Source organism: Ursus maritimus, unplaced genomic scaffold (genome assembly GCF_017311325.1).
Source record: "Ursus maritimus isolate PB19 unplaced genomic scaffold, ASM1731132v1 scaffold_4, whole genome shotgun sequence".
Lineage (NCBI taxonomy): Eukaryota > Metazoa > Chordata > Mammalia > Carnivora > Ursidae > Ursus > Ursus maritimus.
The window spans coordinates 79,246,400-79,272,930 of record NW_024426552.1 but is presented as its reverse complement, the minus strand read 5'-3'; the positions used below and the strand labels follow the sequence as shown (position 1 = coordinate 79,272,930).

At 55.6% G+C, this 26,531-nt stretch overlaps 4 protein-coding genes across 6 annotated transcripts in view; 2 read left to right on the top strand and 2 right to left on the bottom strand.

Annotated features, from left to right (window-relative positions):
* Positions 1-1,334: 1,334 nt before the first annotated feature.
* On the top strand, positions 1,335-12,268 carry VWA5B2 (von Willebrand factor A domain containing 5B2). The gene is given in 20 exon segments (XM_040621513.1): positions 1,335-1,473; positions 1,554-1,724; positions 3,578-3,611; positions 3,613-3,762; positions 3,943-4,100; positions 4,653-4,784; positions 5,017-5,141; positions 5,531-5,686; positions 6,126-6,236; positions 6,317-6,525; positions 6,609-6,720; positions 7,232-7,417; positions 8,262-8,433; positions 8,524-8,822; positions 9,326-9,515; positions 9,620-9,976; positions 10,771-10,908; positions 10,997-11,077; positions 11,157-11,377; positions 11,464-12,268. Coding segments are annotated over 20 exon segments (3,690 nt in total). The 3' UTR covers positions 12,013-12,268.
* A 101-nt stretch (positions 12,269-12,369) lies between these two features.
* On the bottom strand, positions 12,370-17,685 carry ALG3 (ALG3 alpha-1,3- mannosyltransferase). 3 transcript variants are annotated; one of them, XM_008705370.2, is made up of 9 exons: positions 17,445-17,683; positions 15,436-15,535; positions 15,203-15,350; positions 14,934-15,094; positions 14,363-14,483; positions 13,758-13,963; positions 13,539-13,615; positions 12,761-12,905; positions 12,370-12,620 (listed from the first exon to the last, which is right to left on the bottom strand). In XM_008705370.2, the coding sequence occupies exons 1-9, from the start codon at positions 17,638-17,640 to the stop codon at positions 12,458-12,460; spliced, it is 1,317 nt and encodes a 438-aa protein (XP_008703592.2). In that variant the 5' UTR covers positions 17,641-17,683; the 3' UTR covers positions 12,370-12,457. The 3 variants fall into 3 exon arrangements, with proteins under 3 accessions (XP_008703592.2, XP_040477448.1, XP_040477449.1); XM_040621514.1 differs by having other exon boundaries at positions 17,482-17,675; XM_040621515.1 differs by lacking the exon at positions 13,758-13,963 and having other exon boundaries at positions 12,761-12,903; positions 13,517-13,615; positions 17,445-17,685.
* A 623-nt stretch (positions 17,686-18,308) lies between these two features.
* EEF1AKMT4 (EEF1A lysine methyltransferase 4) lies at positions 18,309-24,620 on the top strand. The gene is made up of 3 exons (XM_008705250.2): positions 18,309-18,588; positions 23,345-23,628; positions 24,150-24,620. Exons 1-3 carry the CDS (start codon positions 18,393-18,395, stop codon positions 24,435-24,437), a joined length of 768 nt encoding a protein of 255 aa, XP_008703472.2. The 5' UTR covers positions 18,309-18,392; the 3' UTR covers positions 24,438-24,620.
* Positions 24,621-26,043: 1,423 nt separating this feature from the next.
* CAMK2N2 (calcium/calmodulin dependent protein kinase II inhibitor 2) overlaps positions 26,044-26,531 on the bottom strand; it is a 1,204-nt gene continuing 716 nt past the window's right edge. The window contains exon 2 of the mRNA XM_040621512.1: positions 26,044-26,121. Within this exon, the coding sequence (XP_040477446.1) occupies positions 26,051-26,121 (71 nt within the window). The 3' untranslated portion in view covers positions 26,044-26,050. The remainder of the gene's footprint in view (positions 26,122-26,531) is intronic.

Sequence of the window (26,531 nt, the reverse complement as noted above, 5' to 3'; positions counted from 1 at the left end):
GGGGCTGCAGACTGAGCCCACTGCTGCACTTGCAGAACGTTTCACTTCCTGAAGGACGGAAAGGGTGGGGCTTCGGAGGCCCGGGTCCCTCATCGGTGGGGGGCTGCGCAGCGGCGGGGACTCGGTCCCTGCACTGCGGTGCCCTGTCTAGCTGGAGCGGCCAAGGCTGGCGCGGAGGCGGCACCGCGCCCGAAGCGGGGGCGGCGGGGGGAGCATCAGCCCCGCCGCAGCGGCAGGCGGGGTAGCGGCGGGCTGAAGGGGCGGCCTTCCCGAGCGGAGGCGGGACCAGCACCCGCAGAGCCGACGCCCCTGCGCGGACTCAGAGCGTCCGCAGCGGGAGTCCGGAGCGGGTGCCCCGCAGGTGCCCGGACTAAGCGCGGCCCGAAACGCAGAGGCGGCCCTATCCATCCTGCTCCAGTTGTGGCTCCCAGAACTCCGCAGAGGACGCGACGGTGAGGCTGGGGTTGCCCGCCGGGAGGGTGACGATCCCTAGACCCAGCCGCCGCATCCCCTGACAGCTCGGCTGTGGGGCCCCCTACTCCCATATCAATTCTGCCAGGGTGGGGAGGGGTGGGTGCCCTGGACGGATCCCACGGAATCCCCCTGCCCCAACGCCTCACCTGGCCTTGCCTCCGAAAGACACTGTCCTGTCTCTTCCCGGTCTCGTTCTTCCCACCCAACCCCCTCCACTCTGGCCTGCAGCCCCTCTCAGCGCCCCAGTCAGGTGAGGCGCTGGAGAGAGAAAGACTACGGTCCTTCGGCTCCCCCTCCCACCCCGCCCCTGCGGTCCCTCGCTAGGCTGGGGACACCCAGGAGGATGCTGGCCCTTTAAACCCCCTGCTCCTCTGAGCATCTTCCATCTCGTCACCCGCGCCACTTCCGACAGCTGGCAGCCGCGGGGAGCCCCGGGGGGCTGGCAGGTACGGGGGCGGCGGCGAGGCCCGGGAGCGGGTGATGGAACAGCTGTGTCCCCCCCCTTCTCCCCACATCCCCACCCTCCGCCCCTGGAGGAGCAGGCGGCGGGAGTGCTGGGCGCCCGGAGCGCCGGTTAATCATTAACCCTCCGCTCCCCGGCTCCCCGCGCGGCTCCGAGCAGTGCTCCGCCCCGGCTTCCCAGGTAACCGGCTAGGATGCCCATCACGCCATCCCCCCTGTTCCCTCCCCTCGCCACCTGTCGGTCCGGCCGCAGCCCCCGGCTCAGCCCGGTGCGCCCTGCTGCTCCGCGTCCCAGGGCGCGAGTTCGGTTTTCCCGGCGGCTTGCAGGAGGGCGGAGTCGGGCGCCCGGGACCCACCCTGCGGCCCCCTTCATCGAGCCCCCCTCCCCCAGGGGCGCCATGCCCGGCCTGTACTGCCCCTCCAGCTGGACGCCGCTGCCCCTCACCGACTCCTGGGTCCGGGCCTGCGCCAACGGTCCCTGCCTCAGCCTGCGGGCCCGGCTCACCTACCACAACCCGCAGCCGCAGCCGGTGGAAGGTGAGGCCCGGGCGGGGCGCGGGGCGGCGGGGAGCGTGGGCCCGGCGAGGTCCGACGCCGCCTGTGCCCCCTCGCCCCAGGCGTGTTCGTGTACCCGCTGGCGGAGGCCGAAGTGGTCTCGGGCTTCGAGGCGGAGGCTGCCGGACGGCGCGTCTCGTTCCAGCTGCAGAGCCGGCGACGCTCGCAAGCCGCGTGCTGCCGCGCTCTGGGCCCCGGGTGGGGGGCCTCCACGCCCCGCCGCTGCGCGCAGGGTGAGTGTCGGGCGCCGGGCGCCCCCGCCACACCCCCGAAAGCCAGCCGTGCTCGCATTCCAGCCCCCGCTCTGCGTCCCACCCCCGCCGGCTCCCCCTCCAGCCGCTGGTTTCTTCATTCATTAATTCATGGCTTTATTCAACAGTCGTGGACTAGGCACCTGACTCGCACCGGGTGCTGGGGCAACGGGACCCAGGCCTGACCCGAGCTTTGCGGTCTGGGAGACAGACACAGCAGGCAGTCCGCACGTCTGTGTCCGCCACTGGAGCGTGAGCTCCTGGGCCTGGGACCGGGCTCTGGCCATCTCCAAGCCCCAGCACAGAATGTGGCATATGACTGCTGGCTTGGGGAATGGAAGCCCACTCCTGTGCTAGGTTTTGTGGCTTGCACTTCATTCTTTCATTTATTTATTTGTACATTCATTTGATTCCTGAACGTGGGATTTACCATCCCGGTAAGAGAGACAGCATCCAGTGGTGCTGAGAGTTGGTAATAGCCCAGCAGGTAGTTAGAGGCCAGAGTGAACTCTGGGCTGAGGCCCCAGGAATGTTCCAGAAGAAAGTGGAGCTGGCATTTTGCCAGAAGGAAGGGTATGAGTGGTGAAGTGGAGAGGAGGGAAAAGGCACTTCAGTCAGGGGCAATGGTGTAAGCAAAGGTTTGGAAGTAAGTTGTGTTGAGTGATGGTAATAAAATACCTCCTATTCGTAGTAACTTACAGTTGACAATGTCGAGTCACTGATATCACCTCATTTGAATCCAGAGAGGTATGTATGCAAGTGCTGTTCCCTAGCCCCTTTTATAGGTGTGAAAATAATAACAACAGCCTCTTCTGTGTCGGATGCTAAGCATACATTATCTCATTCCTCACCAGTCTTTGAGATATAGTTATTATGACTCCCATTTCATGGATGAAGAAACTGAGGTTCCTCAAAACAAGAGAGTTACCAAAGGGCAGAATTAGAAGCCAGAGAGCTGGACTCAAAACCTGATCCTGTGCTCTCCGCTGTATCAGGCTGTCCCCAAGCCTCAGCTGGTTAGGATAGAAGCCCCTTTCTTCCTTCTTCTCTCCCTTTTTTCTTTCCTTCCATCTTCTTCTTCTCTTCATTTATTCTGCAAGCATTTCTCAAAAGAATGGATAAATGATTATCGTGGGGAAGGGCTATAAAGGTAGACTGGAGCCAGACCATGTAAGGCCTTGACTGCTGCTGTACACACCTGGCCAGTTTTCTGGTAGCAGCAGTGACTCCCATGATTCCACCAGTCCCCAGATAGACCTACGATATGAGTAAAACAGTGTGCTCAGAATGCAAGTGCAGCTCTATGTCCTATGGCCAGCTTCTAAATAGATCGCTGCTCCTAAACTCCTCTTGGTAGAAAATTCTGGAGCCACTCCTAGTGGGCAGTGGGGAGTCCCTGACTGTTCATGAGCTGTGATTTGTGAGCAGGCTAGGTTCCAGGCTATGCGAGATGTCAGTCCACAAGGGAGGGTCCTTAGGAAGATGATACCCAAGGGTTGAATGAGCAGGCAGGGGAAGAAGGGCAGAGGGTATGCGTCCCTTAGGATCTTGGGGGTGGTGTGGAAATGTCCCCTTCTCCTCAGCTCTCCATTTGCAGGATGTCACTACTTTTTCTGATGACAGCCAGATCCTTCTACTGCCATCCTGCCTCTCCTTCAGCCATCATTCAGCTTATGCCTCCATTCTGCATCACTAACTCCTTAGCCCCCTGTGCCTCCGACTTTGTAAAGTCCCCCTTGCCCAGGCTCCCCTGACTCAGTGCCTGCTCCCATTTCCTATTTCCCCTGTCACCTCTGCTTCCAGCCCCCTCTGACCCCTTTTCTCGCTCATCGTAGGTCATCTTGTCTTGGATCTGGCCCAGGCCCGGTCCGGGAGCCGTGACGGTGACTCTGTGCAGCAGCCGGGAGCTGCCCTCCAGGCCTGATGGGGCGCTGCGCGTGGCTCTGCCCTCTGTGCTCACCCCGCTGGCCTCATCGGGTCCACCTGGGCCCCCCAGGCCTCCGGGGCTCTGTGACGACAGGTTGGGCCTATGGTGATTCTCTTCGTCCCTCCCTCGGCTTCTCTGGGTCTAGTGCGGGTGAGGGGGCTTTGGTAGGGTGCCCTGGGGGATGGGTAGGGTGGGGAAGGTCTGGGGCCATTCAGCCGGAGGGGCTAGGGGCCTCCGTGGTGGCCCAGTGACCCTCCTCGTGCTCCCTTCCAGCCCCACCAGCTGCTTCGGGGTGGGCAGCCCTCAGGAGGAAGGGCTGGCCTGGGAGGAGCCAGCAGCCCCTCAGGATGTGTTCTCAGGCCCTGCCCGCTGCCCCGCCCCGTATACCTTCTCCTTCGAGATGCTGGTCACTGGGCCATGCCTGCTGGCAGGTGGGTGCCCCTCCTAGCATAGCTGACTGGGGACTGATTCAGGGCTCAGGACTGGGAGGAACACAGGACCAAAAAAACCAAAACCAAACCAAAACAAAACAACCAAGGACCTAAGCCTTAGGAACCTCCTGTTTTGGTGGAAGCATTCCCTGGACGTTTCTTCACAACGTCCCCCCCACCCCAGGTTTGTCAGTGTAATTTATTTATATCCCGCTCCACTCACCAATGGGAAGAAAGATGATTAGATTAAGACCAGTCCGAGTGATGAAGTGGAGTTTCCTTGTGCAAGAAGTGGGGGAGGTTGCTAAATCAGCGGCTGGTTGATATATAACTGATCGGCCAGGAACAGGACTGGGAATCCCGCCCCCAGCCCACGAAAGCAACAAAATCCCTCCCCTTTCCATCCAAGCCCATAGATCAGGCTCTGAGAGCTGAGCGGACTCAGTCCTGCTCCTTGCCCACACCACTGTTCTCTGGGAAGGCGATATTTGTTCTTCGGGACTGGCTGGGGGTGGGGTGACCATCCCCTCTCTCTGCCTCTCTCTCCCTCAGGCCTGGAGAGCCCCTCTCATGCTCTCCGGGCAGATGCCCCACCTCACGCCAGCTCTGCAGCCACCATCTGTGTCACACTAGCAGAGGGCCATCGCTGTGACCGGGCGTTGGAGATCCTACTGCACCCCAGTGGTGAGAGACTGGGGCACACAGTGGGCCAGCTCTGACCTGCTTCAGGACCACCTGGGTAGCGTTTTTCCAGTATAGATTTTTGGGTCCCAAGCCAGATGAATCAAGTCATCTTTGGGGGGCGGGGCATGGTACAGGGTGGCTGGACTTGCAAGGTCCACCTGGGACAGTGAGACTGAGCAGCTGGGGTCCAGAGACGGGGACTTTCCTAACAGCTGTGTCCCCTCTTCCCTAGAGCCCCACCAGCCACACCTGATGCTAGAGGCTGGCAGCCTGAGCTCAGCAGAATATGAGGCCCGGGTGAGGGCCCGCCGGGACTTCCAGAGGCTGCAGCGAAGGGACAGCGATGGGGACCAGCAGGTATGGCTGCCTGGGGTCCTGGCCTGGCCTCTAACCCCACCATCGGCTGCATTTGTGCACAGGAACAGATAAGTAGGCTCATGTCATAATGAGTCTGCTCTTGGCAGGACCTCCTAGTAGCTGCCACCGCCATCCCAGACGCCAGATGAGTATTGTCATAGGAGGGCCCACGCAAGTCTCCCTGGGGTGTGTCTCAGAGGATGGGGGCTAGGACTACCAAGCAGAGGACAGCCCCCTGCCTTTGCTCTTGCCTTTATTCAAAGGGCTATAAAGAGGTGCCCCCTCTGGGGGTATTCGATAGAAGAAGCCTGAGGCCTAGGTCCTGCTGCCAGCCCAGGCTGGAGTTGCACTAAGCCTGGCCCAGGATGACTTGCAGCTCCCATGCTCAGGTGTGGTTCCTGCAACGACGCTTCCACAAGGACATCCTGCTGAATCCCGTGCTGGTGCTGAGCTTCTGCCCAGACCTGAGCTCCAAGCCCGGAAGCCTGGGCGCAGCTACACGGGAGCTTCTCTTCCTGTTGGACGGCAGCAGCGTAGCACACAAGGCCTGTGGGGGCACGGTGTGGGCAGCCTAGGGGTGGGGGGAGGCAGTGGGTCTGAGGTGGGCCGAGGGCAGCCTCTTAAAGACGCTCACACGCATACACATACACACACACGTATGCACGCACGCACCCCCACCCTTACACCCGGGCATCTCGTGGATTCCAAGAGCCTTTCTCACCTGTGAAGTTACATTCAGTCACCCCTGATCCCAAACCCAAGGATTCACATACCCCTCCAGGGGCTCTCACACACTCAGCATCCCTCACACTCCAGGGTCTCCCTCCTGGCCAGTCTCACACACAGCCTCACATGCGCACGGCCTCTCCCAGACCCCCACTTCCAGCTCCTCATTTTCACATAGCCTGGAGAAGGCAGGCAGTCTGGCATCCCTACCACTGCCCTGGGGGCCTGCTTCACGCTGCCCTCCCTGGCCCTCCCCAGGATGCCATTGTTTTGGCTGTGAAGTCACTGCCACCACAGACGCTCATCAACCTGGCCGTGTTTGGCACAGCGGTGCAGCCCCTCTTTCCAGAGAGCCAGCCTTGCAGTGATGTGAGTACGGTCTGGGGATCTGGGGGGCCTGGGGAAGATGTCTCAGCCTGGCATGGCCAAAGCACGCCTTTTCTTTCCAGGACACTGTGCAGCTGATCTGTGAGAACGTGGAGACCCTGCAGGCTGCAAGTGGCCCCCCAGATGTGCTGGCTGCGCTGACCTGGGCCGTGGGGCAGCCCCAGCACAGGGCCCACCCCAGGCAGCTGTTCCTGCTGACTGCCGCCTCGCCCTTGGCCGCTGCTACCCAGCAAACCCTGGAGCTCATGCGGTGGCACAGGGGGGCAGCCAGGTATGGGCTGAGCCCATGTCCGAGATTGACCCCCATGCCCAAGAGGCTCCGGGAGGTCACAGCTGCTTCCCTTCCCTCATCAGGTGCTTCTCCTTTGGGCTGGGGCCTGCCTGCCACCAGCTGCTTCAGGGTCTGTCTGCCCTCAGCAGGGGCCAGGCCTACTTCCCCAGGCCTGGGGAGAGGCTGCAGCCCATGGTGAGCTTGAGCCTGGGCCCTGTTCCCTACTCCCAGAAGTCCTTCCCCCAAGTTACCCTAAGCTTGCAACAGAACCCAGTCAAGCCTCGGGGTCTCCTGGCACCCTCGACCAGGACTTCTACTCCCCCATTCCAATTCCTCCTCCTTAAAGACGCCAGTCAGGAGAGGAGCTGCTGGTGTTGCTCTGGGGTGCTGCAGGAGGCCAAAGGTGTGGGGAACATGGCCCTCTGACCACCCCCCAAATCTTATTCCTGGTGCAGAGCCATATCCTCGACAAATCTTGCCTCATCCACGGGCTTAGCTCAGGCCAGGAGACAGACCAAACCTGAGGACTGAGCGCTCAGTCCCCTTGCTAATTCCTACCCCCATTCCTTCCCTGGACCCCAGCCTGACCCTGCTTCCCCCAGCCCAGGAGCTGGGCAAATGGCATCAGCAGAAGGGTGGCCTTCCTGCTCCGTGGGCTGTGTGGCACCTGTCTCTCCCATGTCCTCCCTCTGGCCACTCCTCACAGCTGGTGCAGGCTCTCCGGAAGGCACTGGAACCCGCTTTAAGTGACATCTCTGTGGACTGGTTTGTGCCTGATGTGGTGGAGGCCCTGCTGACACCCCGGGAGATCCCAGCGCTCTACCCTGGGGACCAGCTGCTCGGTTACTGCTCACTCTTCAGGGTGGATGGCTTCCGGCCCCGCGCCCCAGGGGTAGGCCTGGGATGTCTAAAGTCCCTGCATGTCTTCAAAACTCTTCCACTCCCTGTGCCTCTCCCTGCCAAGCTCTCCTACTGCAACCTAGGCCTCCCCAGGGATCCCACTGGGCACCCCAAGGGGACTGAAGTCTGCCCTCTTCATAAGGTCGTCCACTCAATTGTCCCATAAAGTGTTGACCTTGGCTTTTACCAAAGGTCGTTAAAGCACACGGCCATAGAAGACAGCTCTAGCCTTCACTCTGAGGGTTTTGTGAAACTCGCTCATTTCTTCACACGGTGCCCTACAGAAAGCACCATCTGGATTGTTTCCTGTAACACTCAGAAATGGACGGAGCATAGTCTAGATGAAATCTCTGATCCCAACTCTAGCATGTACTAGCCATTCGATTTTGGGCCAGTCCCTTCACCTCTCTGAGCCCATTTCCTCATACTGAGTTTTGTCATAGGGTTGTTGTAATTAGAGGTCACGACGTGCACACTTGGTAGGATACTTGATATGTAGTAGGAGTTTAAGAAATGGTAGTTATTTTGATTTATAAAAAGCTTTCTCTCTCTAGAAGAAATAAGCACACTTCCTCGTTTTGATCCTGAGAGCTATATAATGGAGTGTTTGCCTTTTTGCCTGCCTGCCAGGAAGCTCCGGCCAAACCTGAAGCTCAGCCAGGGAGCTCTATTAACCTTGTCATTAGCATGTATGCTTCCTCCTTCCTCAGTACTGGGCTTTCATTTCTGGCTTATTAACTTTATTGCCTCTTGTGGTGAGACGTCTTAAATCCTGTTTGGAAAGAGGCAGCGTGTAACTACAATCAGTTTTTTCTCCAACGACTGTCCCTCTCTAGGGCCCAGAAGCTGGCTGGCAGAGCTTGGGAGGCTCTGTGTTCCCGTCCCCGGAGGAAGCACCGTCTGCCACCAGTGCTGGCACTGAGCCCACTGGCACCTCGGAGCTCCTGGGAACAGGCACTGTGTCAGCGGAGCTGTCCAGCCCGTGGGCTGCTGGAGACTCAGAGCAGAGTGAGGACTTGGACGTCGCGTGCAGCCATGCCGGAGGGGTGGGCCATGGGAGAGGCCAGGGCTGGGATCCACTCTTTCACCTCCCAGCAGGTACTGATGCTCTGACAGACCCAGCCACGGACCCTGGACCCAACCCCTCCTCTGACCCAGCCATATGGCGCCGCATCTTCCAGTCTTCGTACATCCGGGAGCAGTATGTGCTCACCCACTGCTCCGCCAGCCCGGAGCCAGGTCCAGGCTCCACAGGCAGCAGCGAGTCCCCTGGCTCCCCTGAGGGCATGGCTCCCCTGCATCTCCCTTCTCAGCAGGGCTGCCGCAGTCTGGCCTGGGGAGAACCTGCGGGCTCCCGCTCCTGCCCCCTGCCTCCACCCCCACTGGCTCCAGTCAAGGTGAGATTCCAGCCACATCCATTCTCCTATGTATCCAACAATTGTTTATTGACTGTCTGCTAAAGGCCATTATTGTGCACTGGGTACTAGTAAGTCCAGCTGAAGAGATAAGTGGGTAAATCTATAATGACACTATGTGACATACGGTGCTGAGCGGAGGGACACGGCATTATGGGGAGGGTCAGAGTCGAGATGACTAACCCTGTGTGAGGGAGTCAGGAAAGCAAGAGCCACATCTGGAAGAACAAGTAGAAGCTAGTGAGACAAAGAGGGAGAAAACAGGAACAAAATCAGAGACGAGCAACAATGTCAAGTGAGAAATAGTGCAAGGAGTAAGATGGCCCTGGGAGGTGGCCAGGGGCCATAGAGCGGCCTTGCTCCCAAGGGTGGTGAGTAGCCACCCACAGTTTTGGACGAAGGGCTCTGTGGCCAGTTGTGTCTGCATGTGTGATGGCCGGGACCTCTTCATTTCTTGACCAGTGGACCCCACTTCTTATGTGCAGTCTGGGGCCTTGAGTGCTGAGGTGCTGGGTCGTCGACACAGAGCGGCTCTGGCTGGCCGGAGCCTCTCATCCCCCCCAGGCCAGGTGAACCCAGTCCCTGGCAATCCCCGGCACCCCTCTCTGGGCACAGCACCCGATGGGCCAGGCCCTGAGTCAGGGCAGCAGCTGGGACACGGCCTGGACGACTCAGGTAAGGGCTGGATGGGGAGTTGGGTTCCGAGACCATGGAAGGTCTCAGAAAGGAGGGGCCTAGGGTACCACACTGCCCCTGCCTTTACGGTTGTCTCCCTCCAGGAAACCTGCTCTCCCCGGCCCCTATGGACTGGGACATGTTGATGGAACCCCCCTTCTTATTCACGGCTATGCCCCCCAGTGGGGAGTCAGCCCCTCCAGCAGAGGCCCTGCCTCCTCAGGCTCCACGCTGCCATGTGGTGATCCGGGCCCTGTGTGGGGAGCAGCCTATGTGCTGGGAGGTGGGTGTTGGGCTAGAGACACTGTGGGGACCTGGTGATGATGGCTCGCTGCCTCTGTCACCCCCTGAAAGAGAAGGTGCTTGGGACCAAGCACTCCACCGGCTGACAGCAGCCTCCGTGGTCCGGGACAATGAGCAGCTGGCTCTCCGCAGAGGGGCCGAGGCCACGGCTGACCGAGGTGAGTTGCAGGTGCACCCCAGGAGGGCCCACGGAGCCCGTACGGGGCAGAGAGGAGGAGAGGTGTGGTCTGTGTGTTGATCACTCCAAACCTCGTTTTGCCCACGAACAATTTGAGGTGGCTCACCCGTATTGACAAGAAAAAAAAAAAAAGCAGGGCAATGTAATAATAAAAGGAAGTGGAGAATCGGGTTATATTAAAGATACGCACACCATGAAGTTATATGCCCTTGCGAGCATGGGACCCAAAACTGGCAAGCTTCCTTGCAGCCAGCACAGAGGGAAATGTGATCTTCTTAATGACTCACAGCGCCTATAACATAAAAACCCATCTGTCATTCAGGAGGACTAGTAAATCCAATAGTGAAAATTTCGGTTCTGCAGCGGCACTAGCCACACTTCGAGTGCTTAACACTCACTTGCGGCTAGTGGTTGCCATACCGGATCACGGAGATTCAGAGCATCTCATTCACTGCAGAAGGTTCTATTGGACAGTGCTGAAATGAGTGGACAGAAAAGCCACCAGTCAGCGCTTCATTTGGGTGGTGAATAAAATGTTCGATTTCTGGGTGGCCAGAGGGTCTAGCCCCGCTACGCACTGAGGGTTCAGCCTAACTCCTTGTCAAAGTTGGGGAGTCTAAGCTGGCTCCTAGAAAGGACTCTACTCCATTCAAAAGTGGACAGATGGAAAAGCTGCACGCAACACTGAGATTTGTTTCTATAAGGCCCTCTGTAGAGGGTGGGTGCGGTAAGTGCCCCTGCTCCCATTCAGCATGCTGCTCCTTGGTCTCACAGGCCATGCCCGGAGGTCCTGGCTCCGAGCCCTTCAGACAAGCAAGGTCAGCTCTGCCCCTTCCTGTTTCACTTGCCCGGTAGCTGTGGATGCTACCACCAGGGAAGTCCTGCCCTCAGCCCTGCAGGTGCGGAGCTCAGGTAGAGTCCCTCCTGGGTGACCTCTCAGGTGCTGGCCCTCACCTCACCAGCCGCCCTCCCGGTTCACCCATCTCCTGTGCCCCTACAGAGCTAGCTGAGCCCCCAAGCACGTCTGCCCCGCAGGGCCATCTAGATGCATCTCCTCTGCCGACAGCTGTGCACTTGAAAGGTAACCCTCAAAGTCGGGGCAAGGGTAGGGAGCAACCGGGCTTAGGGACCACAACCCGCACTGACTGACTCCATTGCAGGACCTCAGGGATGCTCTCTGGTAGGCGGCTGGAACCCGAACCAAAATGGCAACCCCAAGTCCACCAGAAGTCCTCATCACCTTCCCCCCCAGCCTCCCTCTAGGCTCAGCCTGGGCGGCGGGAGGGCCAGAGGCTCTGCCAGCCACCGACTCTGCAGCCCCCACCAGGGCCAGGCCAGTGAGGGCAACAGTGAAGGCAGCGACCACGACTACTTGCCTTTGGTGAGGACTCGGGAGGTGGAGGGTGGCGCTGCCATGGCCAGGGCACTGTCTCAGCTCGCTTCTCCCCCCACCTCCTCTCTCCTCAGGTACGGCTGCAGGAGGCACCCGGCTCCTTCCGCCTGGACGCGCCCTTCTGTGCGGCGGTGCGCATCCCAAAGGAACGCCTGTGCCGTGCGTCGCCCTTCGCCGTGCACCGCGCCAGTCTCAGCCCCACCTCGGCCTCCTCTCCCTGGGCACTTCTGGGACCTGGTGTTGGCCAGAGGGACAGTGCCACGGCCTCCTGCAGTCCGTCCCCCAGCTCAGGCTCCGAGGGTCCAGGCCAGGTGGACAGCGGGAGGGGCTCGGACACTGAGGCTTCAGAGGGTGCAGAAGGGCTGGGCGGTGCCGACCTGAGGGGCCGGACGTGGGCCACAGCCGTGGCACTCGCGTGGCTGGAGCACCGCTGCGCTGCCGCCTTTGGCGAGTGGGAACTAGCAGCGGCTAAAGCGGACTGTTGGCTGCGGGCCCAGCACCTGCCCGATGGCCTTGACCTGGCTGCTCTCAAAGCGGCGGCCCGGGGTCTCTTCCTGCTGCTCCGCCACTGGGACCAGAACCTGCAGCTACACCTGCTGTGCTACAGCCCGGCAAACGTGTGAGGGCCGCGCGCTCCTCTGGCGGCGCCGCCCAACAGACTCAAGTCACTGCCACTTGGCCGGCTTCTCGGCACTGGGAGGGGCAGGCTGCTGTCGGCCTGACCTCCACTGCTTCTCATCCCCTTCCCAGAACCCCCTGCCCTCACACAAAGTGCCTGCCTGTGCTCTCTCTCCCACTCCTCCCGTGGCATTACTTTTCCCTCCTGAGCTCCATGCACTGCAGTGGAAGGGGAGAGAGCCACAGCCCCCAATTCCTATGCAATAAAGTGCCTCTTTGGACTGCCCAAACGAGTTCTTTATCTGCAGCGCACATGCCCCTCACAGCCTGGTGCAGGCACTTGCACGTACGCTGCACAGACGTGGACTTGGTAAGGTTTATTGGGAAGCGCACAGAGTCTATTCCCATCCAGGGTCCTACGAGCGGACTGGAGGGGAAGGAAGGTGGATCTCAGTGGGCTTTCTTGCTGTGCTGGATGCTCTTGGGGAAAGGCTGGGGGCCCAGCCAGAGCTGCAGCAGAATGACAGCATGGCATATGTGCAAGGCCACAGAGCTGCAGGACGTGGACGGGTATGTGTTCCAGGAGAGCTCAATGAGCCCCAGCACCAGCAACCTGGAGATGAGAAAGCCGCTCAGGTTTTGCCCAGTTTCTAGGCCTGCAGCCCTTCAGCTCACCCCCAACCCTCCACGGTCAGCCTAGGGATGGGGAGCTCCCTAGCCCTTCCCACTCGCCCAGGCTGTCCCAGCCAGTACCTGAGCAGATGTGTAAGCCAGCGTGCAGGCATGGCCCACAGGAGGTAGGGCAGTGTGTGGAAATACCAGACGTAGAACTGGTAGTGGAGGGAGCGGCTGAAGCAGATGCCGATGAAGTTGGAGGTGAAGAGGGTAGAGATGATCTGTACGTAGTGGTCAAGGCCAAGGGCAGGAGCAGAAGGGCCAGGAGTTGGGATGGGGGTAGGGGGCAGGGAGGTTCCAAAGCAAAGGGGCAAAAGTTTTGGGGTCAGACAGCCCCCTGGCTCTGCCATTCTGAGATGCACCCTTTCAGACGAATTTCTTAGCTTCTCCAGACCTGTTCCTCAATCTAATGTGGAGATAATGATACTATGGCCGTAAGGCCTAGTGCGTTTACATTCATCACTTACAAGCTGAGTGACGTAAGTTACTTAAACTCCTTAATGTCCTAATTTTGTCATCTGTAAAATGAGCATAATAATAATAAAAACAACTCTCTATTTCAGAGTCTCTTGTGAGCTTTAAATGTTAGAATGTACGTAAATCTCTTAGGACGACACCAGGCAGAGAGTGAGTACTCATAATGGTTAAGTCAAATAATATTCAGGATTAAGAATAAAATATGCTTAAATATGTGAAGTGCTTAGCACAGCGGTGCAGACTGGTGGAGGGAACAGCTCTACTCCCATGAACAGGGCTGTGGCTGTTACTGGTACCTCCTTTTCCCTCCCCCAGGTCACCAGCCATCCAGGGCTAACTGGAAAGGGCAAGACTTACCTTCTCATGACTTAAAGGATATGATTGGGTGTGAGGGGCTGTGGTGGAACCTTCCTTTTGGAGGGATCCTTCAGCAGCGACAGGATACTTTCCCCCGTCCTGGGGAGAAGCCATTCATACATTTATCAAGCCCCCATCGTATGGCAAGCTCTAGACTCACCCACATGAACTCAACATCTCCCCCAAGCAGGCCCTTCATACTTCCCCCAACTCTGTCCATGACACTGCTCCCCTTTCTCACCTGTGCCACCTGCAGAGGGCAAAGAGAAAGAGCAGGGTGAGGTGGGCGGCCAACAGTGCCAGGTGGAAGGCACGATGCAAGAAGAGGGCCTCAGGGAGGAAGCGCCAGTTCACTGTCCAGCGGAAGAGAAACTGGCGACCAAGGTCAAAGGAGCGGGATAGGTAGCCAATGGGGTTCTCCAGCAGGAAGGGCAGCCCCAGCAGCACCTGAGGATAGGTGTGATGTCAGCAGAGGTGCCCAGGCTCAAACTGAGCCTTCATACTAATCAGCAAGGGGAGGAGACAGAGAGCGTGGTCTCAGAGGTTCTCAAATCCCCCCATGAATAGCAGGAAAGCCAGCCTCCACATCTAGGCCAGAGCCAAAGAAGCTGAGAAGGCAGGTAATAACAGTCCTTTAGGTTTGGGTTCACTATGTCGTAAGTGGGCAGAATCAGAGAGACCCTGAGAAACCATCTAGTTCAACACCCTTATTTTACCGCTAATAAAAGCAAAGCCCAGAATCACTCCAAAACCCTGTTTGTTAGCTCTGAGGAAGTCTGAACTATGGAAGGAGGCCAGAGCGTAGCCTCCCGTTCATTAGGAAAGGGAAGGGGTGGGGGTGGGTACCTGAAGGACAGCACAGATGCCCAACTTGGGAAGGGCTCCACGGAAGCCAAACTGCACGAGGAGAAGAAATAGCAACCCGGGGGCGAAGAGCAGCACGCTCATCTTCACGGAGACCGCCAGGCTGGGGCAGGTAAGGCACACGAAGGGGGGAGATCAGCTCCAGGGCCATGTGCCCCACCCAATGATGTATCTCCCCCTCCCCTCCCCTGCCAGCAAGCTCCAGGATGGGGCTCACACTCGGAATTGCTGGAAGGAGGGTAGAGCAGCCTGGGAGAAGGCTGAGGGTAAGAGGCAGATACCAAGTCTCTATGCTCAGACTGAACCAGCAAATACATATTTAGAGTATTTAGAATGTGCAAGGACCAACTCCAACAACAGATGCTGTCTAGAAGAGAGGACAGGTAGAGGGTGTGTGTGTTTGGGGGGTGGGGGCAGAGCCTTTCTACAGATCCTAGACTTGTCTAGTGGGGCCCTTGTCTGGTTACTCCCTTACTTCCTCTGCTGCAGAAAACTGGGGGAGGAAATGATGGAAATACGGAATGAGAGAGGGGGAGAAGGGAGGGGTATCGACCTGAAACAGCAGCAGCCCCAGCCCCAGCGCCGGGCCAGCAGGAGGTTGATACTGAGGAAGAGCAGCGCCATGGCCACTGGGTCATTGAAGAGCCGCAGCACGAAGATGGAGTGGACGCGGTAAGAGGCGCAGCACATGAAGAAAAAGACGAAGGGGGGTACCTGAGAGGTGGGCACAGTGGGGAACAAGGTCAACTCACCAACCCTGAGCCATCCCTACTCCCCAGCACTGCCAGTTGGGGCCCCCTGCTCCCGGCAGCATGGACTCACCTTGCAGGTCTGGTGGTAGATCAAGAAGACGAGCAGCAAGGTGGCCAGGTAGAGCATGGCAAAGATGTGCTGGGCCATGCGGATGTCAGTGCCCCGGCCAGTGGCATAATACAGCCCCATAAAGATGTACACAAAGCCGGCTGGGTACCTGGAAGAGGAGTCAAGGTCAGGCTACCCAGCCTGGTAACCAGTCAGCCCCTTAGGTCCTCACTGAACCCCTTATCACCACTCACACAAGAGGTCCAGTGTCACCCTGAAGTTGGGTGTAGTCATAGGTGCCATTGATGACGCCCTCCACCTGGGCCATATAGGCCTTCCAGTCAATCTCTGTATCTGGAAAAGGATGGGACGGTGTGGTTACTTCCACGTTCAGAACTTTTCTGTCCCCCACACACATCCAGCCCCTCAAAACACAGAGTTCCAGCTCTTTCCCATGACTTCTATCACAACCCCTTATCTCACTGCCTATCTGACATTCTCTGGGTGAGCCCAAGCATCTCAAACTCAACATGTCTGTAATTGAACTCAAACCATCCACTCTAAATCTGTTCCCCTTCCTGGGTTCCATGAATGGCACCATCGACCTCCCAGCTGCCCAGGTCACAAACCTGAATAACATCTTTAACACTTACTTCTTTCTCATTTCCAACACCCAGTCACCAAATCTTGCCTATTCTTCATCTTAAATAACTCTACTACCTCTCATCCTTTTCTACTCTTACATACGAACATTTGGACCTAACATAATCTCTAGCCTCAATGATGCAACAGCTTCCTAATTAGTTTCCCAGCTTCCACTTTTACCCCACTACAATATATTTCCCACCCTGCAACCAGAGAGCTCTTCCTAGAATAGAAATCATGTCAGACCTCTCTGCTTAAAACCCTTCAATGAGGGGCTCCTGGGTGGCTCAGTTGGTTGAGTGACTGCCTTCAGCTTGGGTCATGATCCCAGGGTCCTGGGATCGAGCTCCGCATCCGGCTCCCTGCTCAGTGGGGAGTCTGCTTCTCCTTCTCCTGTTCCCCCTGCTTGTGCTCACTCTCTCTCTCTCTCTCCGTCATATAAATAAATAAAAATCTTTAAAAAAAATAAAATAAAAAAATAAAACCCTTCAATGATTCCTCAAGGCTCCCAAGATAAAGACCAAATCCGATTATTCCCAATTTTAGAAGAGGAACCTATGAATTAATGAGGTTAAGTGACTAGTTCAAGATCAGTGAGCTAAGAAGGGCAGAACTGAGACTGGAACTCCATGAGGACCTAAATTCTTAACCACCATGCTAGTTATCTCCTTAACACAACTGACAGACGGCTTCATGATCTGGTCTCAACTTCTGCAATCTCATCTCTCACTGCTACAGTCATTTGAATTCTGATCCAGCTCTAAAAAAAAATTCAGTTCCTCAAAGGAAGCAGACTCTCTTTTGACTGGACGTTTTAGTTACAGGATTCTCTGCCTAGAGTGCTCTTTCTCCTCGCCTTTTCTCTCTTTCCTCAACTAGCTTGCTCTTACCTTTAAAGGGGGACTCAAGTCTGGCTTAAGTGCCCTCCTGTGTCTTTTAGGGCTCCCTGTCTTCCTACTGTCATGATGAATATGATCCACTATCATTTTCTACTAACTTCTTTTTGTCCTGGCCCATACACCCAAATAGGAAATGTGTCTATTTTTTCACCACTGTACTCCTGGCACCTAGCATAGTGTTAAGCATATAATAAACATTCAATAAATGTGTTGAATTAATCATCTTTAGCAAGACAGCCTTAAGCCCAGTGTCTAAATTCAGCCCGGAAAGGAGACCCCAATAATACCCAAAGGACTCAAGTGGTCACAAAATGCCACTGTTGACAAGAGACTTTGAGACCTCAGAATTGAACAGATGAGAAAATTTGGACCCAGCAGGGGAAGGGACATGTCCAAAACAACAGAGACAAAAAGGAGCAGCAGTACATTAACTCGGACCCCGGTCTTTTGATTTCCAGGCTGGTTTATTTTCTTAGCCTAGCAGGCTGTATGGTCAGGGCAGAGGGCCAATCTTTAGGGTCGCCCCTTCCATCATCGGGGAGGGATTAAGGCAGGGTTTGGTTTTATGGAGCAGGCTTGGGACCTGGATAAAAATTATGGTCTGCAATTGATGACTGATTGGATCTGGGGTCTGGATTTCAGCTCCAAATCAGGGTCCCAGTTTGGGTAGGGGGTTCGGGTCCCCCTCCCTACCCTCCCCTCCTCCTCGGCGCACTCACATGCCACCCTGTGAATGACCCAGAAGGTGATGCCCACCTCCGCCAGGCAGAGGCAGGCGGCCACCAGCAGCGTGTAGCGCGGCTCCAGCAGCAGTAGGCGCCGCTCTTGCCAGGCGCGCCGCAGCCATTGTCCGCAGAGTCCCGCAGCCCGAGTTGCGGGACCCGCCCGGCCGCGTTTCCGCAGGCCCGCCGCCATGTTGACGTTGCGCCGCTCGTGTTGGCCCGCCACTCCGGAAGCCCGACCCCTCGGCACTTAAGTTCCGCTCCACGAGCGGGCGGACCCAACCGACTGATCCCTGTCCGGTTTCATGTCCTATTTACTCCACTAAAGTTTACTTCTTCCACACCTTTCCTGATGCACTACACACTACAGACGTGCAGGTATAGTGTTACTCCTCAGTGCATAATTGGTTCTGGGCACACAGACGCTAAAGTAGATCGAACATTTGCAACATTTCTGTTCGTGTTCTCCCCTGCCTGGCATGAGGCTTCATCTGTGTCTCATGCCAGTCTCTCCTGAAGGGCAAGACCTGTGGCCGCGCCCCCTCCTGCGTCCTCTGAGAGCCTTCCGCGTGCTCAAAACTGGGTAGAAATGAATCTTTCATTAACTTTGAGAGTCCTTAATGGAAGGAGCCGGCCAAGCTGAAAATAACCAGTGATGAGCCGAGTGAGTCTGACACTGTGAGTTTGGCTCTCAGAAGTGAGGGAGCAGTACAAGTTTGGAGGATTCAAGTTCTGAACCATATGATTTTCCCACCCGGAGTATTCTTCAAAGAGCGCTCACCAGAGGACGGAAGTTCCACGTGTTTATGTTGGGCAACTGCAGGTGGTGGGCGGAGACACAAGGGCCACGCCTCCCGAATGATACCATCCCTATTGGCTACATGGGGCGCCAAGCCCGGTCTGAAAGTGCCGGCAGTGTGTCCTGAAGGGCTTGCGGCTGCAAGCATGGCCTCTCCACGGGCCTCAGCCCCCCCGCCTGAGATACCAGAGCAGAACTGCAGGTACCGTGAGGTTCAGTACTGGGATCAGCGCTACCTGAATGCGGCAGACTGTGCCCCTTACGAGTGGTTCGGGGACTTCTCCTCCTTCCGTTCCCTCCTGGAGCCTGAGCTGCGGCGCGAAGACCGTATCCTCGTGCTAGGTGGGTAGTCCCGGCGCTCCCCAGCCCAGGTAGAGCGAGCTGGAGCCGCCCCCTGCCCTGTCCGCTTTCCTCGAGTTTGTTTGTCCCTCTCGGGAGCCAAGATCCAGTAACTTCAGAATCTCGGCAGTATTTAGCCAGGGCAACGGGAGCCAAGAGATTCTCAGTACAAGCTCCCCCCTGGAGAAAGACAGTCTCTGAGTCTGAGTTTGTAGGTATCCTAGGACCCTATTCCGGACCCTCGGGGAGACAGCCTCGAGCACTGGAGAGTTCAGAGGACTTAGTTCAAGTCCCAATGCTAGTTGGCTGTATGACTTAGGACAAGTTGTGAACCCGTTCTGAGCTTCAGATTCACTTCTAGAAATAGAACTGCGAGCTCAAGTCGGATAAGGAACGTTCAGGCACCTCGAGCACGATGCTTAGCGTTTATCTGTTAACGCCAATGGGCACCGGACGCCACTGTCACATGGAGAGACCTCTCTCCACACTCCCAGCCCTACCTGAAACTTGGTCCTATGTCCCTTGTGCAGTGAGGACGAGGACACGCCCTCTGAGGTCGGAGGGGAGACTGAGGACAGCGCCCTCTGAGGTCGGAGGGGAGACTGCAGCCAAGATTGGTGGGATTCTCCACAGCAAAAAGTACAAACGCAGGGATGCAAAGTGGGGCTCCGAGAGGTCCAGCTGCGCCCTGGGGTTCTCTCCCACTGCCAGCCTTGAGGGATCCAGTGAAGTTTGAACAACAGGCTTCCTTCCAATTTTGTTTTTATTTTGGTATTTGTAAAAGCATGTGTATGTTTAAATGAAATATCTCATATATGAGACATCTATAATACGGTATGTGTGTGAAGTATAAATAATAAATCTAATGCGTTTGTATACCCTACTCAATTTGAGAAATAGAACATTCCTAGGACTAGAAAGGACGTATAACCTAGTGCTTAAGAACTTGGACCCTAGAGGTAGTTAATTATGTTGGAATCTTCGCTTATGTAACCTTAGCTGTGGAATCATGGGCAAAAACATAAAATCTTACTGTGGAATCATGGACAAAACACCTAAATTTCTGCACCTTCATTTTCTCGGCCTTAAAAAATATAGGAGTGCTTATTTATTGGCTTTTTTAAATGACTGAGTATAAAAGATATCTAGGACAATGCCTAGCTAAATAAAAGGCCCCATGTACATTCAAGGTTTTCTGCATGGTCCCCCAAACCCTTTCTCCCCAGAGGTAAAAACTCTCTTGAACTGTGTGCTTTTAAACCATTGTATTTATTTATGAATTTACCATAGATCTATGTTTTTCAAGCTTTGATGTCCATCAAAATCACCTGGAAAGGTGGACCCTACCCTGAGATTCTAATTCTAGGGATAATCTAAGGTGGGCCTCGGGATTCTGTAGTTTCAACAGGCCCACAACTGATTCTTATGCTGGTGGATTGGCAGAATAACACTGCCTTAAAATCCGCTTGACTGGGAGGTATCCTTTTTTGGATAGAGGGGAGAAAAGTCTAAAAATCAGAGAAAAACTTTACTGGCAACATTCCCCAAATCTAAGAAGAGGACCTACAACTTGGGAGTACCTTATGTTACATTCCCCCTCAATAGATGTAAGTTGAGCACCTGGTAGGTGCTAGGGAGTATGCTGAGCCCTTTCCAACTTTTTTAGTCCTCATGACAACCCCTAGAGCTGAGTGATAATTACTAGAAGACTTACTCTAGGAGTTGGTAAACTGTTTCTGAAAATGGCCAAGTAGTAAATATCTTAGGCTTTGCAGGCTATTCAGTTTCTGTCACCGCTATTCAGCACTGCTGTTTTGCTGGAAAAGCAGCCACAGACCATACATAAGTGAATGATACATAATAGCTGTGTAGCAGTAAAACTGTATAAAAACAGGTGGCAAACTGGATTTGGTGACCTTGCTGTAGGTCATTGTCTCAGGTTGGGTTCCCCAGAAGCAAATCCTAAGATGAAGATTCATGTCCCAGTCATTTATTAGGAAAGTGCTTGCAGGAGAAATTGGTAAGAGTGAGGGCACAGGGAAGGAGAAAAGGCCAAGCAGGATTGTGATCATAGGCAAAGCCTCCCTGAGGGTAGTTTCAGCCCCAAGTGTCAGAGATGCAAAATGTCGGAAGCAAACACATGCCAAAACCTAGGAACACTCCAAGGGGATCGAGTCAGAGCACTGACAGTGCCCACTACTGTCATGCAGTAAGTAAGTGGCGAAGGGTGCCATCTGACTCCAGAGCTTCTATTTCTCTTGTTGCACAACACGGATGGGCATAGAGAGGCATCTGAACTCTGTTGAGACTGATAAAATGGCCACATTGTGAATGAAAGCCTGATGGTCATGCTGATGTAGCTAAAGATGGAATGTCACTACCGAAGGTGAGTAGACCTCTTGAAAACTGGGAGACAGTTTAGCATAGTGGTTTAAGAGCGCTGGTTCTGGTGTGAGACAGACCTGTATCCAAATTCTGGCTCCACCACTGATTCTGTGACCTTGGGAAAGTTCCTTATCCACTTTGGGCAGCCTTGTTGTCCCCCATTGAGAACACGGTAATGGTAATCACAGTGTCTTCTATATACGGAGCTACCTTGAAGATAAACTGAGATAATTCTTATAAAGTGCTTAGCATAGAACCCAGTGTGCAGTGACTGTGAGCTATCAATTATTACTGAAAATGGGAGTCAGAGAGGCAGTTTATCCAGGACTGTCCGGAGAACAGAGCACCCTGCCTGAGGGCTTGTGTGTCTCGTACCTATGGCTAGAAAATCTTCATGGCAGATGCAGGCGTATGGCTGCCCCAGCTTTGCCAGTATCACGCAACTTTGATTCTCTCTCCTTGTTTGAATCTATGCTTCTGATCCTAATTTGCCTTCAATTTGTATTTCCTATATAGAGAGAAGGGACTGACCAGAGAGGATTGACAGCCTGCTCAGTCCCTGTGATGGTTATTTTTCATATTATAAGTTAATGAATTCGTATTTTGGCTTACACCTTGTCTCTTGGTATTAGGATAGCATCCACATATCTCTGGGCTCCCGTGTAAGGGGTTCTTGGATGTGGCTCAGTTCTCCAGGGCTCTGCTTCCTTAAAGCTTCACCCAGGAAGGCAGTGGCCTCTCCAAGCCCCTTCTTAATTGCTAGCCTTCAATTGCTGAGAAATCACTGCTTTGTAAGCATGATTGGCTCTGGTCAGGCTTTGTTCTCCCTTCATCCTTAGTAAAGTTCTCTTGGAAGTGCCCATTCCTGTACCAAGGGAAACAAAGGAAGAAATTTTGGGTTTGTCCACTGTTGGGCAGAGTTCTGAGGGCGTATGAGGTCAGATGTGTGATGGTGAAGGGATTGTGGGTCAGAAAACCCAATGGGATTTCAGCTTGAACTGACTTATGGTCTCTTGTAAAGCCACCCTCACCTCTCATCCCACGTGGTGTATCTCCCCATGTTTGTTATGGTTCCAGTGTGGAAAAACACTGGGTTTTCCCAGGCAAGATAGTACTGTCCCTCAGCTGTAGGGCCTGAGGAAGAATACAGGAAGGGGCAGCTGAGGACCAGCCGGCAACCTCTGGGTGCCCTGTCCAGGTGCCAAGCCCTACTAGATTAGGGCTATCCTAACAGCTGATCCTGTGATCCTCTTAGGAAGGCAAATGGGGATTAAAGGCAATCTAATTCCAAGAGCTGGGGATCCCCTGTGGGGCCACCAGAACTGTCCTCCAGCTCCATTCCCAGGCTGAGACTGACCACAAGAGGGCCAGCATGCCTTCTTAGGAAGTCACACCTACTGTGTTTCGGATCCACATCCTATCCCCTAACCTCCACCCCCTCTCTCACCATACTCTGCCCCCTGGGACTACTTTTCAGGTACTTCTCACCAGAGTGTTAGGCTCCTTCAAGACTCTGATTGGTTGTCAACTTCCCTGAAAGCCTTGGCCGCCCCACCAGAGGTGGGGACAGGAGCCATCCTATGTGTTTTCACAGCCTGTCCCTATTGAAACTCTCATCACATTATGTGGCAATTACGTGAACACACATCTTTTCTTCACACCAGAGCATGAGCTCCCTATTCATCTGCAGAACCCAAATGTAGTGCTCAATACATTAAGGAATTACAAGGAATCAGCTTCACTCTGTCCCCATAAAGTTCCCCTATACTTGTTAATTCTGCCCAGGAAACCGAGGTAGGGTAGTAACCCCTAACATGAAGTTTTCTTGGGGCTGATATCATCAAAGCTTCTCTGAGAGGTTAGGGATTAGGATAATACAACTAATATCCTAATAATAATATGATGGTCCTAATGATGCCAATAGTATCCCCATTCTTAGTACAAGGAAACAGTCTCAAAGTTGAATGACTTGCCGTGGCTGTATGACTAGAGATATCAGAATCTAGATCTTTGAGCTTGGAAGTTCAGAGCTCCTTCAGCTACTCTCCAGCTGTTTTAGTTTTTAAATTTAGTGTATCACATCCTGCATGTAGGCTAGGTATTGCTATCTTCATTTTTCTGAATAGGAAATCCAAGTTCCTGGTGTGAAAACAATTTGCCCCTAGTCTACGCAGTTAGGAATGTTAGAGCAGGATATGGGCCCAGCTCTGTATGACTCTAAGACTCGTGCTTTTTTGGTACATGCTGCTTCTGCGTCAGTATGGAAGGGTTTAGGCTGAGAGCAAAGGGGCCAAGAGTGGGTGGATAATTGTGGAAGTGAGAACCAAAGCTAACCTAGCCCTTTTGCCACCCATCCCATCCCTTCCCACCCCAGGCTGTGGGAACAGCGCCCTGAGCTATGAGCTGTTCCTTGGAGGCTTCCCTGATGTGACCAGTGTGGACTACTCATCAGTAGTGGTGGCTGCGATGCAGGCTCGCTATGCCCACGTGCCCACGCTGCGCTGGGAGACCATGGATGTACGGGCACTGGACTTCCCCAGTGGCTCCTTCGACGTGGTGCTTGAGAAGGGCACGCTGGATGCCCTGTTAGCTGGAGAACGGGATCCCTGGAATGTGTCTTCTGAAGGTGTCCACACCGTGGACCAGGTGCTAAGTGAGGTGAGGGAGCAACAAGAAAGGAGGGCAGACCAAGAGGTAGGGAGGAGGGATTGGGGCTTTGGGAGATTGGAAGAGCTCAGAAGTCGGAAGGAGGCATAGTTTGGAGCAGGTGGGGGGTCACCTTCAGGATCGCAGTTACCTGAAGGAGGGGATGGTTAAGCTGGGACAGGATTATAGGGGGCTGGAGTGGCCAGGCTCACAGATGCTGATGATTGGCCACTGGGTTGCCATAGGGATGAGGTAGCAGCCAGGTTCCAGAGACGTAACACAGACTAGGAGAGTGAATAGTTAACAGGAAAGCAGTGCCCCTGCACCTGGCCTCATTCCCATGCTCCTACCTGGGTAGAATATAGCCCTACCTCCATGGAATGACCAGGGGAAGAGAGGAGGCTCACTCTTGCCATGGAGAGCCCTGAGCTATGGGATGTAGGGTGGTACCTGTGAGGGTATCTGGAGCCATACTGACCTTTGAGAACCTGGAGATGGACTCTTCACCAGTGACTTCTGTGTCTGCCTTGCAGGTGAGCCGGGTGCTGGTCCATGGAGGCCGGTTCATCTCATTGACCTCAGCTGCTCCCCACTTTCGGATCAGACACTATGCCCAAGCCCGATATGGCTGGTCCCTGAGGCATGCAACCTATGGCAGCGGTTTCCACTTCCATCTTTACATCATGCAGAAGGGCAGAGAGCTCACTATGGCCCAGCTGGCTGTTGGGACCCAGATCCTCTCACCCCCTAGACCTCCCACCACACCCTGCTTCCTCCAGGACTCAGATCATGAGGACTTCCTCAGTGCCATTCAGCTGTGAGGCCAGAGGCATGATCCTCTGGTCCTCCCTGTCTTTCTGCCCTGGGCTCTTCAAGTACTTGGAATTCCTGACTCAGGGCTTAGGGTTTGATTCAAGGTGCTCACAATCCCAGAGGCCTCATGCCTAAGATAGAGCTGATGGGAGCAACCCCACATGAAACAATACAGCCCAGGTCAAACTAGATTTCTGGTTTCCTTCTTGGGTTCCTCAGATTCTTCCTGGATTCCCCAACTTCCTCCCTTACCATACTGAACCACCAGTGATTGATCCCCTAGGGCAAAGCTCAGCAGAACCCCTCCACATGCTAGCCAGACTCCAAGACCTGCATCCCTGGGGCCTATTATTGACCCCCATTCAACTTGGATTTATCCAAAGGAGGCTGCAGACTTTGAATCAAGATTACTCTATGCTTCTGATCCCAGCTTCAGCTCCAGCTCTAGTGTCCTATCCTGCTTAGGTTGTATATTTACCCAAGGAAGCTACATTGTAATAAACTTCTCAGGCCAGGCTGGCCTGTTTACTTGGCAACCCTTCCCTGCCAGCAACATGCACCTGAGACTCCCAAGTATCTGCCCCCTCCCCAAAAGGGACTGGAGCCATTTTGGCCTGGCTCCTGAGCAGACCAAAGCAGTGGTCACACACACACAGGGAGGTCTGTGTTTATTCACACACTCCTGATACAGTGAGGATGGAGGAACATTTACAAAGGACACCCCTGGGTTGAAAACATCTCCAGGGCCACAGGTGTCATCCAAAGGTGCAGAGCAGTCCTCACTTGGGTTCCCAGGGGCAGGATGCAGGGGTCCAAGGTAAAATCAGACCTGGGCCCTTGGAAGGTGATACCTTGAGAGGAGGGGTCTGCCAGAGAGTCGCCTGGGGTCAGGCCTGAGCAGACTGGCCATGTGGTTGGTTACCATGTTGGGGGCTTGTTCCATCTCAGACTCAACACCCATCCTATCTGCCAGGCGCAGAAGAGCATGGCCGAGACTGGGGGGAGGATGGGGGGGCACGAACCATGAGGGGAGCCAGTAAACAAAGAGTCGGATATAAAAATACAAATGTGCTGAGGAAGTCCCTTAGAAAGAGGCTGAGGCTGGGGTCACGCCAGACAGGGGTGGGAGTGAGGGAGCGGCCTGGAGGGCTGGGCTCAGGTAGGTGGGAAGCTCATGCAAATACGCAGCCAAACATCCCTGGCTGCGCGCGCGGTTCGACTCCGGCCGGCAGCCGGCTCTGCAGACCAGACCGGCCGGAGAGGGGCGGGACAGGGGAGCCGTGCGGGAGGGGGCGGGTCGGGGGCTGAGGGCCGCGGGTCTCTGTGTCCGTTCCGGTGTGCGGGGTGGGGCTGCGGCCCGAGGTTCTAAAGTGCATGAGCGCGGCGGCGGGCTCCGGGCCGGTCCGCGCCGCCGCTACCGCCGCCGCCGTGGTGCTGAAGCGGACAGCTCCGGAGTGCCAGGCGGCGGCGGCAGCGACTCCAACCCGAAGGCGGCGCGGCCCCGCAGCCCCCGCCCGCGGGCGCCTGGGCCGGGGCGGGGGGCGCCGGCAGCCGCATAGCCGGCCCGCGCTCCTGGCCGCTGCGGGGCTGGGCCCGGAGCCCGCCGCCCGAGCCGGCGCGTCTACACTCCGGACGGCGGCTTCTCCCCCATACCCTTCAGCACGTCGTCTATCCGGTCATCCTCGATCACCACTGCGCAGGGAGAAAGCGCGTCAGCCGCGCGGCCTCAGGGGGCGGCGGCGGCGAGAATGGGTCCCGCGTCCTCGCGCCCCGAACAGCTACTTCCCGTGGCCCAGTGACGCCCCTCGGACGTCCGTGCCACAGTGCCCTCCCTATCCGAATTCTCCTGCCGACTGGACCCACCGCCGAGCCCAGCTCCCACAGGCCCTCCTCCCCTCTCTATGGAGGAACGCCCCCTCTTCCAACCAGCAGTTCAACCTCCCAGTCCAAACCCTCCCGCCGCCTGAGCTCTCCTCCATCCGAGCTGATCATCCTTTTTGCTCGTGGGAGCCCCCTCTTCGACAGACCCCCTTCTCAAACAGAATCTTCACCTAGTCCAACCCTCTCCCCACCCTAATCCTCTCGCCGCTTGAACCCCTCTT

Coding starts and splice junctions, on each gene's coding strand:
- ALG3 (XM_008705370.2), bottom strand. CDS start 17,640: ATGGCGGCGGGCCTGCGGAAACGCGGCCGGGCGGGTCCCGCAACTCGG. Junction 15,351..15,435: donor GGTGACACTGGACCTCTTGT/GTGAGTGGTGAT, acceptor CTCCTCTTCCAG/GTACCCAGCCGGCTTTGTGT. Junction 12,621..12,760: donor TGGCTTACACATCTGCTCAG/GTACTGGCTGGG, acceptor TCTCATCTCCAG/GTTGCTGGTGCTGGGGCTCA.
- EEF1AKMT4 (XM_008705250.2), top strand. CDS start 18,393: ATGGCCTCTCCACGGGCCTCAGCCCCCCCGCCTGAGATACCAGAGCAG. Junction 18,589..23,344: donor AGACCGTATCCTCGTGCTAG/GTGGGTAGTCCC, acceptor TTCCCACCCCAG/GCTGTGGGAACAGCGCCCTG. Junction 23,629..24,149: donor TGGACCAGGTGCTAAGTGAG/GTGAGGGAGCAA, acceptor TCTGCCTTGCAG/GTGAGCCGGGTGCTGGTCCA.